The 17,174-nt window shown below is 46.2% G+C and overlaps 3 protein-coding genes across 3 annotated transcripts; all 3 read right to left on the bottom strand.

The window, feature by feature from the left end:
- Positions 1 to 146: 146 nt before the first annotated feature.
- LOC119939069 (olfactory receptor 4D1-like) lies at positions 147 to 1,091 on the bottom strand. The gene has a single exon (XM_038758834.1). The coding sequence runs from the start codon at positions 1,089 to 1,091 to the stop codon at positions 147 to 149; it is 945 nt and encodes a 314-aa protein (XP_038614762.1).
- A 7,850-nt stretch (positions 1,092 to 8,941) lies between these two features.
- LOC119939527 (olfactory receptor 4D1-like) lies at positions 8,942 to 10,486 on the bottom strand. Its single transcript, XM_038759593.1, has 2 exons — positions 9,570 to 10,486; positions 8,942 to 8,963 (listed from the first exon to the last, which is right to left on the bottom strand). The coding sequence occupies exons 1-2, from the start codon at positions 10,484 to 10,486 to the stop codon at positions 8,942 to 8,944; spliced, it is 939 nt and encodes a 312-aa protein (XP_038615521.1).
- Positions 10,487 to 15,172: 4,686 nt separating this feature from the next.
- LOC119939491 (olfactory receptor 4D1-like) lies at positions 15,173 to 16,591 on the bottom strand. Its single transcript, XM_038759543.1, has 2 exons — positions 16,510 to 16,591; positions 15,173 to 16,113 (listed from the first exon to the last, which is right to left on the bottom strand). Exon 2 carries the CDS (start codon positions 16,106 to 16,108, stop codon positions 15,173 to 15,175), a length of 936 nt encoding a protein of 311 aa, XP_038615471.1. The 5' UTR covers positions 16,109 to 16,113; positions 16,510 to 16,591.
- Positions 16,592 to 17,174: the final 583 nt, after the last annotated feature.

The following is a 17,174-nucleotide window of genomic DNA, read 5'->3' on the forward strand; positions in this document are numbered from 1 at the left end:
AGTCAGTTGCACCGTATTTCCCGAGGGCCACCGAGAAGAGTGGATCGTGGGTATTTGAACGGTCCCAGCTCCCTCAGGGAACATCCCTCAGAGCTCTTCTTTCTTGCCAGACCTTCCTTCTCCTGTCAGTCCCCTCCTCCTCCTTCTCACTGACTCTGAGTCCTCCTAGACAGTAAATATTGCTTCCTCATCCTGCTCACAGCCAATTTCACCTCCCTATTCCTCAGGGTGTAGATCATGGGGTTCAGAATGGGGGGCAGAACCGTATCACAGATGGAGACCGCTTTATCCATGGGAAATGAGGTGAAGGGTCGAGCGTAGATGTAGATACACGGCACAAATTGCACAAAGACCACAATGATGTGGGAGGTGCAGGTGGAGGCGGCTCTCCTCCTTCCTTCCTTGGAGTGGGACCTCAGCATCCCCAGGATGACCGCGTAGGATGCCAGGAGGAGGAGGAACCAGATGAGAACGAGCAGCCCACTGTTGGAGATTATCAGGATCTCCAGGACGGAGGTGTCCACACAGGTGAGCCTGAGGACCTGGGGGATGTCACAGTAGAAGTTATCCAGGACGTTGGGGCCGCAGAAAGGCAACGGGAGCAGCAGAACCATCTGGACAATCGAGTGCACAAAGCCCCCCGCCCAGGTGGCCACGATCAGCCCCACACACACCTCGGTGTTCATGGCCGCCGTGTAGTGCAGGGGCCGGGAGATGGCCACGTAGCGGTCGTACGCCATGACCGACAGGAAGAACAGATCGGCCCCTCCAATGAAGTGGAAGAAGAAGATCTGCGCCATGCAGCCACTGAAAGTAATGGTATTAGTGGGGGAGAGGCAGTCCACCAGCAGCTTGGGGAGCGTGACAGAGGAGTAGCAGACATCCAAGATGGAAAGGTTGCGCAGCAGGAAGTACATGGGGGTGTGGAGCCGGGGGTCACAGGTCACGGTGACCATGATGAGGAGGTTGCCCAGAAGCATCGTGGTGTAGGCAAGGAGGACCACCACAAACAGGACACCCTGCAGCTCCCGGCTCTGGGTGAGGCCCAGGAAGACAAACTCTGACACCGTTGTGTCGTTTCCCAGCTCCATCTTGTCCAAGATGACTCAAAGGCTTCTGAGGGGAAACAGCAACAGTACCACACTGTTGGAAGTCTGCCCTACTCTCACAGTTTTTAAGGAAAAGAAAGCACATCCTTTTATATTTGCTGAGAGTCCCTTTCTCCATAGAGTTGGCAATTGTGTTCCCAACAGGATACACTATTCTAAATGGAAAAACCAAGACCATTCTTAGCCATTCCCTACCTGTCCACTATCTGGCTCCCCTCCCTCCATCTCTCCATAGCCCTCTCCATCTTCCAGGCCCAGAAAAATTGATGGAGAATTTCCTGGGAACCTCCATCATTTTTGCTCCTGCTCTGTTGGTGGCAGTAACATCACCCTCAAAACTCAAGTCGGCTTTGGCACATTAATTTACCTGCTTCTTTTGTTTGTGTTCCTAGACATAACTGTCTCTCTTCTTAGCATATAATAATAATAATAATGGCATTTATTAAGCACTTACTATGTGCAAAGCACTGTTCTAAGCGCTGGGGAGGTTACAAAGTGATCAGGTTGTCCCATGTGGGGCTCACAGTCTTTATCCCATTTTACAGGTGAGGTCACTGAGGCACAGAGAAATTAAGTGACTTGCCCAAAGTCACACAGCTGACAATTGGCAAGGCCGGGATTTGAACCCATGACCTCTGACTCCCAAGCCAGGGCTCTTTCCACTGAGCCATGCTGCTTCCCCATATATATATATATATATCTATATATATATCTATATATATATATATATATATGTAAATTGCCTAATGAAAAGACCAAGGGACAGGAGACAGGAGATCCAGGTGGTAAATATTGTTTTATATCCAGGTGGTGGCCCCAGCTCTGCCGCTAGCCTATTGTGTGACCTTGGGCAAGTCACTTAACCTCTCTGTGCCTCAGTACCCTCCTCTGTAAAATGGGAATAAGATTTCCACTCTCCTTACTTCTCAAATGGTGACCTTCATGTTGGACAGAGACTGTGCCATTCTGATAACCTTGTAACTATCGCTGTGCTTAACCCCAGTACATGCTTAATAATTGCCAATCAGTTGGCATTGCTATAAATACCAACTGTATTATTGAATGCTTACTTTGTGTGGAGCAGCGTTCCAAGCCCTTGGCAAATACAGTACAATAGAGTTGGTAGCTACCTTCCCTGCCGACAACAAGCTTACAACCTAGAAGGGAAGACAGACATTAATATAAATAAGTAAAATTACAGATACATATATCAGTGCTGTGGGGCTGGGAAAAGGGATGAATAAAGGGAGCAAATCAGGCCAGAATCAGTCCCTGTCCCACTTGGGGTTTGCAGTCTAAGTAGGAGGGAGAATATATATTGAATTTGCATCTTGTAGCTATGAAAACTGAGGCACAGAGAAGTTAAGTGACTTGCCCAAGGTCACACTGCAGGAAAGTGGAAGAACTGGGAGTAGAAACTGGGTCTTCTAGACCATTACTATTTTAGTTCCTCCACTATCCCCAATCATCCGCTCTGCTTGTCATGGCCCCAGATAAACTCACAGACAAACCCTATATCTGTCCAGTGAGGGACAGTAATGCTTCATTAACCTTTTTAATGAAATCCACTGATGATCAGACTCTCTGATGGGTGATGCAGAACAAAACCAGGATGCTTTAATGAATCACAGGTCATTTCACCCCAAATCTGTCCAATCACTCCAAAGCAAAACCTTAAAGCAAGTACCACGAACGTATACTTGATCCATTGCTTCTGTGACAATCAAAACTCCTTATGATTTTTGCAGGTTTCTTTCCTCCAGGAGATGGCTACCTTCAAATCTCACCAAGATCCCCTCACGCCCAGTTCCTTCTTTCAGGCCTTAAAGTCCACAACTCCCTGATCTCTCAAAGGTTCCTGTTGATTCTGTCCGTTTCCCAAAATGTAGATTCCTTAGATTTCTGAGTTTAGTTTTCTCCCCACCATTAGACTGTGAGTCCCAAGTGGGACAGAGACTGTTCTCAGCCTGACTATCCTTTTTTTAAAAAATAGCATTTGTTTCATGCTTAGTATGTGCCAGGCACTGTACTAAGCACTGGGGTAGATTCATTCATTCAGTCATTCATTCAATTGTATTTATTGAGCGCTTACTGTGTGCAGAACACTGTACTAAGCGGGTAGATCCTAGCTAATCAGGTTGGACACAACCCATGTCCCTCATGGATTTCATAGTCTTAATCCCCATTTTACAGATGAGGCAACTGAGGCCCAGAGAAGTTAAGTGACTTGACCAAAGTCACACAGCAGACAAGAAGCAGAGCCAAGATTAGAACTTGAGTCTCCTGACTCTCAGGACTGTGCTTTTTCCAAGTACTGTATCTACCCCAGTGTTTGGCACATAGCACACAACAGCACATAGCACACAACAGATACTATTTTATTATTATTTATTCTAGACTCTAAGCTCATTGTGGACATGGAATGCATCAGTTATAATGTTTTATTGTACTCTCCCAAGCACAGTGTTCTTCACACAGTAAGCGCTCAATAAATACAATTGACTGACTGACTATTATTAGTGGTGGTAGTAGTAGTATGTGTTATTGCCCAATTCTGTACAAGATCCCAAAACCTTACTCACCAAGATTGCAGAAATTTGTTGACTGAGGATTTTTTGACCCGTTTTTCTTTTCCTGGAGGAAGCTTTTTCCTTTATTCCAAAAAAGCATGGCATAATGCAGCTTTAAACATCTTGTAAAATAACGATCATTACGACCTGAGGGCATATGTCGAGATGGTATCACCCCTCTGCTCAGCCTTCTGGGCATTTGCTGTCATTCACTGCCTGGGGCCCAAAAGCACATCAGGTATTTTCAGGGAAGAAAAACATTTGGAAGGAGCAGTTGAGAATCTCGAATGACTTCAAGGTATGAATGGGATTTAAAAAAACCTCTCATCAAATCCCAGACAATTAAAGTAAAGGATCTTTCCACTCCATGACGGTAAATGCAGGAGGACAGGTGTGTCTGGGATTCAAACTCTCAGGGTTAGAAACAACAGGAGCCGACTGCTGTGATGTCAGCATGTGGCAGAAGGTTTCGAGTTTGAAACTTTGTCTCTCTAGCCATAGATGTCCTCCCTCTTGCCTGGAAATCCCTTCCCCTTCATATCCTGTCACCAAATCCTGTCTATTCAACCTTCACAACATCCAAAAATCTGCCCTTTCCTCTCCATCCCAAATGCTATCATGTCAATCTAATGCTCCGCACACATTAAGCACTCAATAGATATGATTGATTGATTGCTCAACAAGTTCCGTTGACTGATTGATTGATCTATCTTGGCTAATCTAGAATGTCTCTTCCATCTCTCACTTCAAATGTAGCTTCTATTCTGAGCCCTTACTGGATACTTTCCTCTTGGAATTTGGAAGAGGGAAAAAAAAACAGTTCATGAGAAACTGGGAAAGGTGAGTGTGTGAATGTGTGTCTGTGAGGGAGAGAGAGAGAGAGAGAGAGAGAGAGAGAGAGAGGAGTGAAAGAGAGACTGAGACAGAGACAGGAAGACAGGATTATTTAAGGTAAAGCGTGTGCCCATCACAACTACTGTAAAAACAACTCAAACCTATGTCCTCCTAGTGAAAAAACCATCCCTTTCCCTCCTCCACCACAGGCACCTTAATCAATGCTCACCCAAATAGCAAAGGACCAGGAAAGGTGCACAACAATATCACTTTGGACAAAGGGTTCAAGGTTGCAAGAGAGTCTCTCTCAACAACCCTCACAATCATGAATGCAGTCTCACCGTCTGAAGATGGTGTCATCTTCAAACCAAAGGATGGTTCCATTTCTGTGGCTCAGTGTAACCTAAATCTTTCCTCTCCACCTCCCTGTCTTGAGTTCTTGTAATCTGAATCTCCTTGATATGAGGCCAAGGAATTCACCACCCCCCAGGCCCCGAGCCTTCCCAGTCCAAACCTCTGTGGGCTTGTCATCCCAAGGGTCCTTAACTTTTTGGTGCTTATAGCCCGGTCTTTCTGGCCTCCTGGAATTGCCATTGGGAATTGCCTTCTGGGTTGAGGCTGAAACAACCAAAGGGAGAGGGGCGTATTGAATTTCCCCACCTAATGTCGCCCGAGGCTAGAAGCTCATGGCCTCCCTTCTTCCTGCGGCTTCCTCGTTGTTCTGGAAGAAAAATGTTCCCCTGCCCCAGCCCAGCCTCCCTCCCATGTTGCTGAGAATTTCTAGAGGTAATATTATCGGACTCAACTGAACGAGTCAGCCCCGGCAGTTCAGTTGCAATGGGAGTTATTAAAAGGAGCTGGTTGCATCACACCCAACTACACTCCGAGAAACTTTGTTCATGTCATCGGGGGGCCGGGGGAGCTAAAAGCCCTGGGGGCACCTCCAGGGAAACATCAGCCACAATCTGAGAGTCTGGGCCACAGAGAAGGACCAAAATAGCCACAAGCTGTGGGACTCAGAACTGATCCCTAAGGTTCAGTTGGGACTACAAGTTAGCATGAGTGTGGTTTAGGATATAGGGTGAACTTCACCATCCACAGAGGGAATGTCACATTCAAGAGAGAGCAACGAATCGAGGTGTGAGTCCTAGAATCCGGCTTCAGGAATGAAAAATGAAGGCAGTAAGAGGATGTAGCGGGGAGACCAAGAGAGGGAGTAAAGAGAGCTGAGAAAATGGTCATTATGAGGAGGACAATTTACTTACTGAGAATTATCAATCTATCAATAGTATTTATTGAGTGCTTAGTATGTGCAGGGCACTGTACTAAGCACTTGGGAGAGTATAATAGAATAAAGTTGGTAGACATGTTCCCTGCCCACAAAGAGCTTACAATCTAGAGAAGCACTCAATAGATTTGCTTGATTGATTGATTGATTGATTGATTGATTGGACTGCTCATGGGTAGGGTGTCTTATCACTGAAAAATAACAGACTTACTTGTGAATAAGCAGAAATGTCCCTTTCTGGATTAATTGCCCATGTTGATAATTCAGAACCTTTGAATCCTTTTATTCAATGGGAAGCAGTGTGGCCTTGTGAATAGAGCACAGGCCTGGAAGTCAGAAGGATCTGGGTTCTAATCCCGGCTCTGCCACTTGCCAGCTGTGTGACCTTGGGCAAGTCACTTCATTTCTCTGGGCCTCATTTCCATCATCTTTAAAATGGGGATGGAGACTGTGAGCCCTATGTGGGACAGTGACTATGTCCAACCTGATTAGCTTGTATTTATCCCAGCACTTAGTACAGTGCCTGGCACACAGTACATGCTTAGCAAATACCACAAAAAAAAATCCTCCTTGTTCATTACTCCTTCTACATCACTTAATTCTCTCCCATCCTCTTCTCTTTCCTCCCTTACTCATCCTCCAAAACCTCCTCCAGTTATGAAAAAGACAGAATCACTAGGGAGTAGTAATTTTATATTATTATTATTATTGTATTTGTTAAGCACTTTCTATGCGCCAAACATTGTTCTAAGTACTGGTGTAAGTTAATCAGGTTAGACACAGTCCCTGACCCACTTGGGGCTCACAGTTTAAATTGAGTGGATAGAGGACAGTCCTGGGAGTCAGAAGGCCATGGGTTCTAATCCCGGCCATGCCACTTGTCTACTGTGTGACCTCAAGCAAGTCATTTCATATCTCTGGGCCTCAGTGACCTCATCTGTAAAATGAGGATTGAGACTGTGAGCCCCATGTGGGACCAACCCGATTTGCTTATATCCACCTCGGCACTTTAGTACAGTGCCTCACACATAGTAAGTGCTTAACAAATACCATCATCATCATCTTCAACATTGAATACTCTTCTAAGTATCCTGAGGGCAGAGATCTTGCCCCCCCTAATTCTATTGTACTCTCCCAAGCACTTAGTATGGGGCTGGGCACACAGTAAACTCTCAGTAAATACTATTGTTTGATTGATTTAACCCAAGTTGGACTCCCTCAAGTACTATCTTCATGAACCAAGTATTTGCATAAAGAACTATTCCCAAGGAACATGGGCACAGAAAGATGGAGAAGAATCGCAACTCAGTCTTACTGTTTTGGGCCATAAGAGGAGGAATGTGTTGGACAGGACTCTTGGATGAAACTTCAGGTCACAAGAAGTGAAAACAGAGTGCCTATGAAACTGTAGGCATTAAAGCAGGAAAGCCAAGCAATAAATGAATCCAGCCTATAGGAGAAATACAATGCAAATGTTAGCTACTCTTAAAATTTTTAGGAAATAAGAGGGTTGTTAGGAAGGCATTTGAAATTATTGCATAAAAAGGGGAAAATATTTACAGAAGACACATTTCAGAAGCAATTGGTCTCAGATTCAGCAGAAGAATCTAGCTGAAATCATTGCTGAAATCATCACTAATGGGAATAAAATTGGAGGACAGCAAATGTTGTGCACTGACCCTGAAATGATAAATAGTCACTGGAAGTTTTGTAAAACACATAACGTATTTATTGAAAGGATTAACGTATTTACAAATCAACTTGAGTCCATCGCCTTTCTTCTACCTCCGTCGTTTGCGCCATCCTCTTCCTAGATTATTCGATTAAATCTAGTGGGCAGGGAACGTACCCAGTAAATCTGTGGTATTGTACTCTCCCAACTACTTAGTACAGTGGTCTGCACACGGTGAGCACCAACAAATACCACTGATTGATTGTTTGACTGATTAAATGTATCCTATCCAAATGACACATCAGGGGCTTTTTGATGAAGTTGGTTGCTTCAGACAGCAGAAAAAGTAGTGAACTTGCCACTTTATTATTGCCAAAATTGTAGTTATTCTCCCAAGGACTCCTGATCATAAACAAGTACAAGTGTGTTAGTAAAATAGATAAGAAGACAGGCAGGGAAAAACTTGACCAAACAACACAAGACGCCCCACCCGCCCCAAAGTCCCTTGGGCTCATGTCATCTATGACAAAAGAATTTGCTGCGTATTTTTGTGCCACTTCTATAATGTTTCTCTGTTTCTGATGACAAATACCATAGAAAGCGCAAGAAGGAAGTAGCCCTGAGACGATGAATCGAGAAATAGAGGTGTCCCACTGAGTGGAGCTTGGAAGAGTCGTGCAGAGTAAAGTGTCTGAATAGCTTCACCCCATCTTCACTTAAGCATTGACTCCTTTGGCCCCATTGATCCTACAGCCTAGCTTCAGAATATTGTGGCCATTTAAATGCTCTCTCTCCTGTCCCCAGAAACATTCAATTGTGTTCCTGAAGAGTCCATCACATATCCCACTGTGATCCTGCCAATGAAAACTGGGAAGCCTTGTGGCCATTGTTCACTGGACAGCTGATTCGTATGAGCTGCGGGATTATGTCCCATATGATGGTCCAAATCAAAGAGCCTCTACCACCAAACCTCCATAGTGACTGTGAAATACGTTTGTTTGATCCTCCAACTGACACAATCTCCATCAATGCTTGATTCAGAATCACCAGGAAGATGAAAATAAAGAGAAGTCTGGCAATATGTAAGGGCCCTATTTACTGTTGGAAAATACTGAGAATTCCTCCTGCCCCCAACCAAAATGTCACCAGGTGTCCCCCCCAACACCGACAATGGGGGACCCCACTCTCAGATTGAGGCACAATGGCTCTAAATCAGTTTTTTTTAATGGCATTTGTTAAGCACTTTCTACAATAATGATGGCATTTATTAAGCACTTACTATGTGCAAAGCACTGTTCTAAGAGTTGTGGAGGTTAACAAGGTGATCAGGTTGTCCCACGGGGGGCTCACAGTCTTCATCGCCATTTTACAGATGAGGTAACTGAGGCCCAGAGAAATTAACTGACCTGCCCAAAGTCACACAACTGACAATTGGCAGAGCCGGGATTTGAACCCATGACCTCTGACTCTAAAGCCTCTGACTCTTTCCACTGAGCCACGCTGCTTCTCTTAAGCAGCTTTCTATGTGCCAAGCACTATATTAAGCACAGGGGTAGATACCAGTTAACTAAGATGAACACAGCCCATGTCCCACATGAGATTCACAGTCCTAATCACCATTTTACAGATGAGGTCAGTGAGACATAGGGAAGTTAAGTGACTTGATCACACAGTAGACAGGTGGCGGAACCAGAATTAGAACTCAGGTCTTCTGACTCCCTGCCCCCTGCTCTTTCCACTAGGCCATGTTGCTTCTCAGCTAATGGACAGTTGTCTGCACATTAAGGATTCCAGCCTTTTGACTTTCTGATCCTTTTAGGATCCTTTTGATCCTAACCTATGTAATAGAGCATGGGATGATCGAGGAGATTTTTGTCACCTTGGAGGCAGTCGAATAGGGAAATTCAACAGATAGGAGTCCGGCCCTCCATTCAGGGACCATTTCTCTGGGGGTCATCGACACGGTGGGAGGTCACAGGTGGAGATGGCAACCTCCCTGGCTTCAGAGACTCCTGGTTTGGTACACTGCAACTTTTTATTCCATCCCTTCCATAGGTGCTAACCTCAGCCACACCCTGAACCCACCTCAGGAATACACATGCCTTCCCATTAGCTTCTTCATGGCTGATTTTACCTCCTGGTTCCTCAGGGTGTAGATCATGGGGTTCAGCATGGGGGTGATGGCCGAGAAGCTGAGGGAGACGGCCTTGTCCATGGAGAGGGGGCTGAAGGGATGCCCGTAGATATAGATACACGGGCCAAACATCAGAGTCACCACGATGAGGTGGGTGGTACAGGTGGAGATGGCTTTCTTTTTGCCTTCCCCCGAGTGGGACCTCAGCATCACTAGGATGACCATGTAGGACACCAGGAGGAGGAGGAACCAAAGGAGGGTGAGGAGTCCACTGTTGGTGATCATCAGGAACTCCAGGATGGACGTGTCGGTGCAGGCGAGCCTGAGGACCTGGGGGACATCACAGTAGAAGTTATTCAGGACGTTGGGCCCGCAGAATGGCAATCGGACCACAAGACCAAGCTGGACAATTGAGTGCACAAAGCCACTCACCCAGGTGGCCATGATCAGCCCCACGCACACCTGGGGACTCATGAGGGTCACGTAACGCAGGGGCCGGGAGATGGCCACATAACGGTCGTAAGCCATCACAGACAGGAAGATCACCGTGCCCCCTCCAAAGAAATGAAAGAAAAACATCTGGGCCATACAGCCGCCAAACGAGATGGCCCTGCTCTCCGACAGGAGATCCACGAGCATCTTGGGAACGCTGACCGAGGAGAAGCAGAGATCCATGACGGACAGATTGCGCAGCAGGAAGTACATGGGGGTGTGGAGACTGAATTCACAGGTCACGGTGACCATGATGAGTCCGTTGCCCAGGAGAGTGGTGGCGTAGACCAAGAAGATGATCAAGAGCAGGACAACCCTCATCTCCTGCATCTGGGTGAGGCCGAGGAAAATGAACTCTGACACTGCCGTGAAGTTGGCCTCTTCCATTGGGTCCTGGAGACCTGGAGAGAAATTTCACCAGTGCAATCACTGAAATCCGAACATCATGTATATTTTTGAATGTGAGAACAGTGTGTGACAGGGGAGAGAGGGGCCTGAAAGAAACTAGAAGGAAAGGCCTCCCACAACAATGAGTCAAAGCAAACTTTCTGTCCGAGAACAATAACCCAAAACTGACAAGGTATATTTAAGCGGCTTCAATTATTTAAATTTAGCATGCAAATTTTCAGATGAACTTATTTTGTTCAACTCTAAAATGTGGTTGTGTACTGTTGCCACTGACCCATCCGGGTAACAGGACTGTCCCACTAGGTAGCTATTACTGAAGGATCGTACTTCAGTAATACTGAAGGATTTACACCAGGATCGTGGGTTTTTTTGTGGTAGTTGTTAGGCACTTACTATGTGCGAAGCATTATACCAAGTGCTGCGGCAGATATGAGATAATCAGGTTAGCACAGTCCCACATAGGGCTCACAGTCTTAATCCACATTTTACAGGTGAGGTAACTGAGACACAGAGAAGTTAAGCAACTTGCTCAAGGTCACACAGCAGATAAATGGCAGAGGTGGGATTAAAACGCACGTCCTCTGATTCCCAGTCCCGGGTGCACTATCCCAGCACAATCTGGTAGACACACAAATTTGCAGTAAAGTCTTGTTTAAATGGATACATGAGCATGAATAAACAGTCCTGCCATTTAGAGAAGGTTTAAGTTTATGCCCACTCATGGCTTTTAATGCTAAATTCTTAGTGCTGGCTGAAGAGTTGCTATCATTTTAAATTCATTATTATCTGTTAGGTGGAGAACATAACCACTTGTGAATCACTTCGATGCTTGCTATTGGCTGTGCCATATTTATAATAATAATAACGATGGCATTTGTTAAGCGCTTACTATGTGCAAAGCACTGTTCTAAGTGCTGGGGAGGATACAAGGTGATCAGGTTGTCCCACGTGGGGCTCACAGTCTTAATCCCCATTGTACAGATGAGGTAACTGAGGCACAGAGAAGTGAAGTGACTTCCCCAAAGTCACACAGCTGACAAGTGGTGGAGCTGGGATTAGAACCCATGACCTCTGAATCCCAAGGCCATGCTCTTTCCACTGAGCCATGCTGCTTCCCTAAGCATCTCCATCCTGGAGTTCCTGATGATCACCTGAAGAAAGAGCTTTTAAGTGAATGAATGGGATGGAGGGATAAGGATCTAAGTGGGGTAGTGTGAGATTCCATTTTACAAATTTTGAAATCTCGTGATAAAAAAACAACAAAATCAATGAACAAGTTGTGTTTTTCGGGGGTTTTTCATCCCTAAAACTCTTCTTTTGCTCGTTCCGGTGCCCGCTTCCAGTTTCTATTCTAGTCGCTGGCTGCTGAGCCTCAGTTTCCTGCCTCTGTGCGTCTGTGTCCGTTTTACCCATCTTGCTGACTTGTACTTCCCAAGCGCTTAGTACAATGCTGTGCACACAGTAAGCGCTCAATAAGTGCGATTGATTGATTGATTGATTGATTGATTCTTTTGCAGAGGACCCCGGGGGGAAGGAGCTAATCAAAGGATTAGCTTCAGTATTTATAGTACAGTGCCTGGAAAATAGTAAGTGCTTAAAAATACTGTTAAAAAGGAGAAATAAAAGAATAGTAAGAAATGGGGGTGGGGGGGAATCAGAGAGAGAAATAGTAAGAGAAAAAGGTAAGGAGAGCCGGAAGAAAGGGAGGGGATGGAAAGGTCAAGAGGGAAAAGGTGGGAGATCGGAAGAGACAGTAGAAAGGAAGGAGTAAGAGAAATAAAGAGAAAGGAATTATTTTACTCAAGTCATGGGGAAAAAAGGGAACAGGAATGCAGGGTACTAGTTTCTGGAATCCCTCTTCAGAGTTGGAACTTACTAAGAGATTGCATGAAAACCCCACATAACATACTAGAGACCACATTCCATCCTCCCAGTGACCCTGGATTCAGGTGGCAGGAACTGGAGAGAGATTTGAGGGCCACAGGAGGACCACACATAGGGAATCACAGGAAAAGAGAACCCGTAAGTCCTGATTCCCAGGGCATCCTGAGCTCTTGAGGTACTAAACGGAGAGTGGAAGAGAGAGAGGAAAGGGGTTCTGTAGAGAGAAGAAAGGAAATTGGACTCTCCCAACCATTCTGCCCACCTTGAGAATTTAACTAATATGACTGATTGAGAAGTAGGTCTGTGGGTGGAGAAAGGAGACACACTGGCAATGAAAATGGATTTCTAAATAATTCAGAAAATGTTTTATTTTCTCTGTACTATTTCCTCAAAGGAACAAGAAACCGGTCTAAGGGGGAGGGAGAATCATTGTCTTAACCTCAATTTACAGGTTAATAATAATAATGATGATGCATTTATTAAGCTCTTACTATGTGCAAAGCACTGTTCTAAGCGCTGGGGAGGTTACAAGTTGATCAGGTTGACCCACGGGAGGGCTCACAGTCTTAATCCCCAGTTTATAGATGAGGGAACAGGCACAGAGATGTTAAGTGACTTGCCCAAAGTCACACAGCTGACAATTGGCAGAGTCAGGATTTGAACCCATGACCTCTGACTCCAAAGCTCGTGCTCTTTCCACTGAGCCACGCTGCTTCTCTTAGGTTAGGAAGCTGGAGCTCAAAGAGGCTAACGTCACCCAGCCAACAAGTGGCAGACCTGACTAGCTCCAGTGTTTCCTAGCTTCCAGGTCCCCTGATATCCCGTCCCATGCGCTGTTCATTCGGCCAAGCTGCCTCCCCTGATGTTTCTTACTCACAGAGCCAGGAACGATTTCCCCCCTTAGCCTCCCAGCATGCCCTCCATCAAGTCGACGAGTGGCCTTGTCTGTGGTGGATTGAGGGGGCCGGTTTCTTCATCCATAAGGTCTCCAAAATATGATGAGAAAATTGCAAAGAATCCCTTCTCTGGAGATGGAAAAGGACCTGGATCAGGAACAGGAACCCAAACCAAAGCTACCCTTGACATGCTTCAGCTTTTCCAGTTTCCCGCATGATGAATTAGCTTCAGCCCATTCTCTGTCACTCACCTGACCACTCACTCCCTCACTCACCCCACTATTCGGCCCTCCACTCACTCCACCAGCCATTCCTGAAACTCACACATCACTCACTCCACCACTCATGCCGTCATTCACCCCTCCTCTCACCATGCTACCCACTTCATCACTCATTTCATCACTCAACCTACTTCAACAGGCCCAGACCAGGCCCATCTGCTGTCCTGGTCCAAAGTGGCTATGGTGGAGACAGGACCTCTACTTAGCATAAAGCTGGACAAAGAAGCTTGACTTAGCCAAAACAGACAATCATGAGCCCAAGGCACAGCTGCATCTGTGGAGGACACTGACTTAAAATGGCAGAGCACTTACCCCTGTTCCCACAGGCCCAAAATTCCAAAGACAGACATAGGGCAGAAGGACCAGAAGCATCTTACAACATGAAAGCTGTGCATGTGCTGGGAGGGAGGAGGACACAAAGATTTTTGGAGCAGAGGGATTTTGTAACCTGGTAAAGCCAATCTTCATTCAATGCTGCCTTAAATCAGTCAATTGATCCATCGTATTTATTGAGCACTTTCTGTGGGCAGAGCACTTGGGAGAGTACAATATAACAGAGTTGGTAGACACATTCCCTGTCCACAGCGAGCATGATAACCGGGAATCAACGGCTGAAGCTTGACCAGCAATGCTAACAAAAAAAGAGCAGCTATCTTCAGACAAAAGCTTTGTAAGGAACAATAGACAAGGAGGCAAAAGTGCAAATACAAACCATGATCACACAAGGGACAGTTTTCTTGTGTACACTGTGTGATTAAGACCTGAGAGTTGCACTCTGTTCTTTTCAACAACAAATGTGTTCACAGGTGAATTTCACTGCCCGTGGCGTCTTCTTCAAATAATAGTCTTCTAGACTGTGAGCTCGTTGTTGGATAGGGACCGTCTCTATATGTTGCCGATTTGTACTTCCCAAGCACTTATTATAGTGCTCTGCATACAGTAAGTGCTCAATAAATATGATTGAATGAATGAATAAACAGAACCCAAACTTTTCTCCCCTACAGCTCTTCCTGTCTCTCAAAGATAGGTCCACCTAATCTTTCCAGGAAAGTTTCAGAGATGGGGAGGAATTTGGTGTGGTAGATGTAAAGTGGGAGGGACTTCTAGGATTTTAGTGATTATGGACATTCTGAATTCTGAATTTCTGAGAAATGTCCTGCCCCTCAGAGATGTGCAACTCTCAACGCTGGGCTGTTTCCTGCTGATTTTGACATGGAGAAGTGGTGGGGCTTGGTGGAAAGAACATAGGTATGGGAGCCCGAGGACCTGGGTTCTAATCCCAACCACAACTTGCCTCCTGCGTGACCACAGGCCAGTCACTTCCCTTCTCTGTGCCTTAGTTTTCTCATCTATAAAATGGGGATAAAATATCTGTTTGGGGGCACAGGAGAAACACCAAACAAGTGACCATTCCCATGAGCACCCAGGCCCCTGGATTACTTGGGGCTTGTGACCCCAGCAGGCTCCCAGATTCAGTGAGTTTGGCTGGTGCAAAGAATGACACATGGTTCCTCTTATCAAAGCCACCAGCAAAACCAGTTTAGTCTGGGACAACCTCCAAGGCAATGGGAGGGAAGAGGGAAATTCACCATCCCAATCTTCATTCATTCCCTCCCTGGAAGCATGATCCGCCCCCTTAGCCTCCACATGGCTGACCTCACCTCCTGGTTCCTCAGGGTGTAGATCACGGGATTCAGGACCGGTGACAGAACAGTCAGAGCCACCGAGACCACCTTGTCCGGGGAGAAAGAGTCAAAGGGCCGGGCGTAGATATAGACACATGGTACAAAGTGAAGAGACAACACAATGATGTGGGAGGTACAGGTGGAGGCGGCTTTCCTCCTCCCTTCCTTGGAGTAGGACTTCAGCATTCCCAAGATGATAGTGTAGGATGCCAGGAGAAGAATGAACCAGATGAGAGTGAGCATTCCACTGTTGGTGATCATCAGGAGCTCCACGACAGAGGTGTCAGTGCAGGCGAGCCTGAGGACCTGGGGGACGTCACAGTAGAAGTTATCCAGGACGTTGGGCCCACAGAATGGCAATGGCAGCAGCAGAGCAATCTGGGGGACTGAGTGGATCAAGCCTATGATCCAGGAAGTCACCACCAGCCCCTTGCACACCCTCGAAGTCATCACAGCCGTATAGTGCAGGGGCCGGGAGATGGCCACGTAGCGGTCGTACGCCATCACCGACAGGAAGAAGACATCGGCCCCTCCCAGCAGATGGAAGAAGAAGATCTGTGCCATACAGCCACCGTAGGAAATGGTCTTGGTCTCAGAGAGCAGGTCGACGAGCATCTTGGGGACGGTGATGTTGGAGAAACAGATGTCCAAGGTGGCCAGATTGCGGAGTAGGAAGTACATGGGGGTGTGGAGCCGGGGCTCCCAGGTCAAGGTGACAATGATGAGGAGGTTGCCCAGAAGGGCTGTTACATAAGCCAGGAGAAACACCAGGAACAGGAAACCCTCCAGCTCCCCCATTGAGGAGAGACCCAGGAAGACAAACTCTGACACCTTGGTGTTGTTTACTAATTCCATAGGATCCACATGGTTCTCCCAAATCTATCTCAAAGAAAACCATGTGAAAACCTTCATCCAGCTCCCTTAGGCTAATGCAGAATGTTAATGAATGAATTAACCCACCTGATGGGGGTAGGGCCAGCTCCTAGAAATGGTTCCAGCTGTGGAAAACAATGAGCACTGGAAAGACAGTTAAATGGGAGCCTTGGAGACAGAGCATCCTAGAGTCCTTTGCGTGTTAGAGTTTCTTTGCATCAGCAACTGTTTTAGTTCTGTACAAATGCTCCTCAGATCCCCGTTCTGCCATTTGTAATCTCGGCTCTGCAGCTTGTCAGTTGTGTGACCTTGGGCAAGTTGCTTCACTTCTCTGGGCCTCAGTTACCTCATCTGTAAAATGGGGATTGAGACTATGAGCCCCAAAAGGGAGAGGGATTGTGTCCAGCCTTATTTGCTTGTATCCACCCCAGAGACGAGTACAGTGTCTGGCACATAGCAAGTGCTTAACAAATACCACAATTATTATTGTTATTATTTTTGCCAGGTAGAGGAGTGAGGAGAAGACAGAGTGTGGCAGTGGAGTAAGAGAACTCAGCCAGATGATGTACATGGACCGGGTCATCCTGAAGTCTGGGAGCCTTGGTGACCACCCCACAAGGCATTGGTGTTCAGAAATTTGTTCTGGACATGGGAAAACAAATGTGGAACTAGTAACACAGGCAGAGGTGTGAGTGGATGAGGATGTTGCTAGGCAGACATCACTTCTGTCCCCATAAGTGGGTGGCCAGATCGCTCAATAAGTCTTCTTGTCACCAACCCTCAGGACAGTCTTTGGAATCCCCAGGTCAATCTTCAGAGACCAAAGCTCTGTTGCCCTTTTTTATTGTTCTTATGATATTTGTTGAAAGCTTACTGTATAACAAGCACCGTTGCAAGCTCTAGGGTAGATGTAAGTTAGCCAGTTCAGTCAAAGTCCTTACTTCACATGGGGCTTACATTCTAAGAAGGAGAGAGAACAAGCAGAAGGAGAGAGAACAAGCATTGAATCCCTGTTTTACAAGTGAGGAAACTGAGGCACAGAGAAGTG

This window comes from Tachyglossus aculeatus, chromosome 17, assembly GCF_015852505.1.
Source record: "Tachyglossus aculeatus isolate mTacAcu1 chromosome 17, mTacAcu1.pri, whole genome shotgun sequence".
Lineage (NCBI taxonomy): Eukaryota > Metazoa > Chordata > Mammalia > Monotremata > Tachyglossidae > Tachyglossus > Tachyglossus aculeatus.

Coding starts and splice junctions, on each gene's coding strand:
- LOC119939069 (XM_038758834.1), bottom strand. CDS start 1,091: ATGGAGCTGGGAAACGACACAACGGTGTCAGAGTTTGTCTTCCTGGGC.
- LOC119939527 (XM_038759593.1), bottom strand. CDS start 10,486: ATGGAAGAGGCCAACTTCACGGCAGTGTCAGAGTTCATTTTCCTCGGC. Junction 8,964..9,569: donor AAGCTAATGGGAAGGCATGT/GTATTCCTGAGG, acceptor AGCGTGGCTCAG/TGGAAAGAGTCAGAGGCTTT.
- LOC119939491 (XM_038759543.1), bottom strand. CDS start 16,108: ATGGAATTAGTAAACAACACCAAGGTGTCAGAGTTTGTCTTCCTGGGT.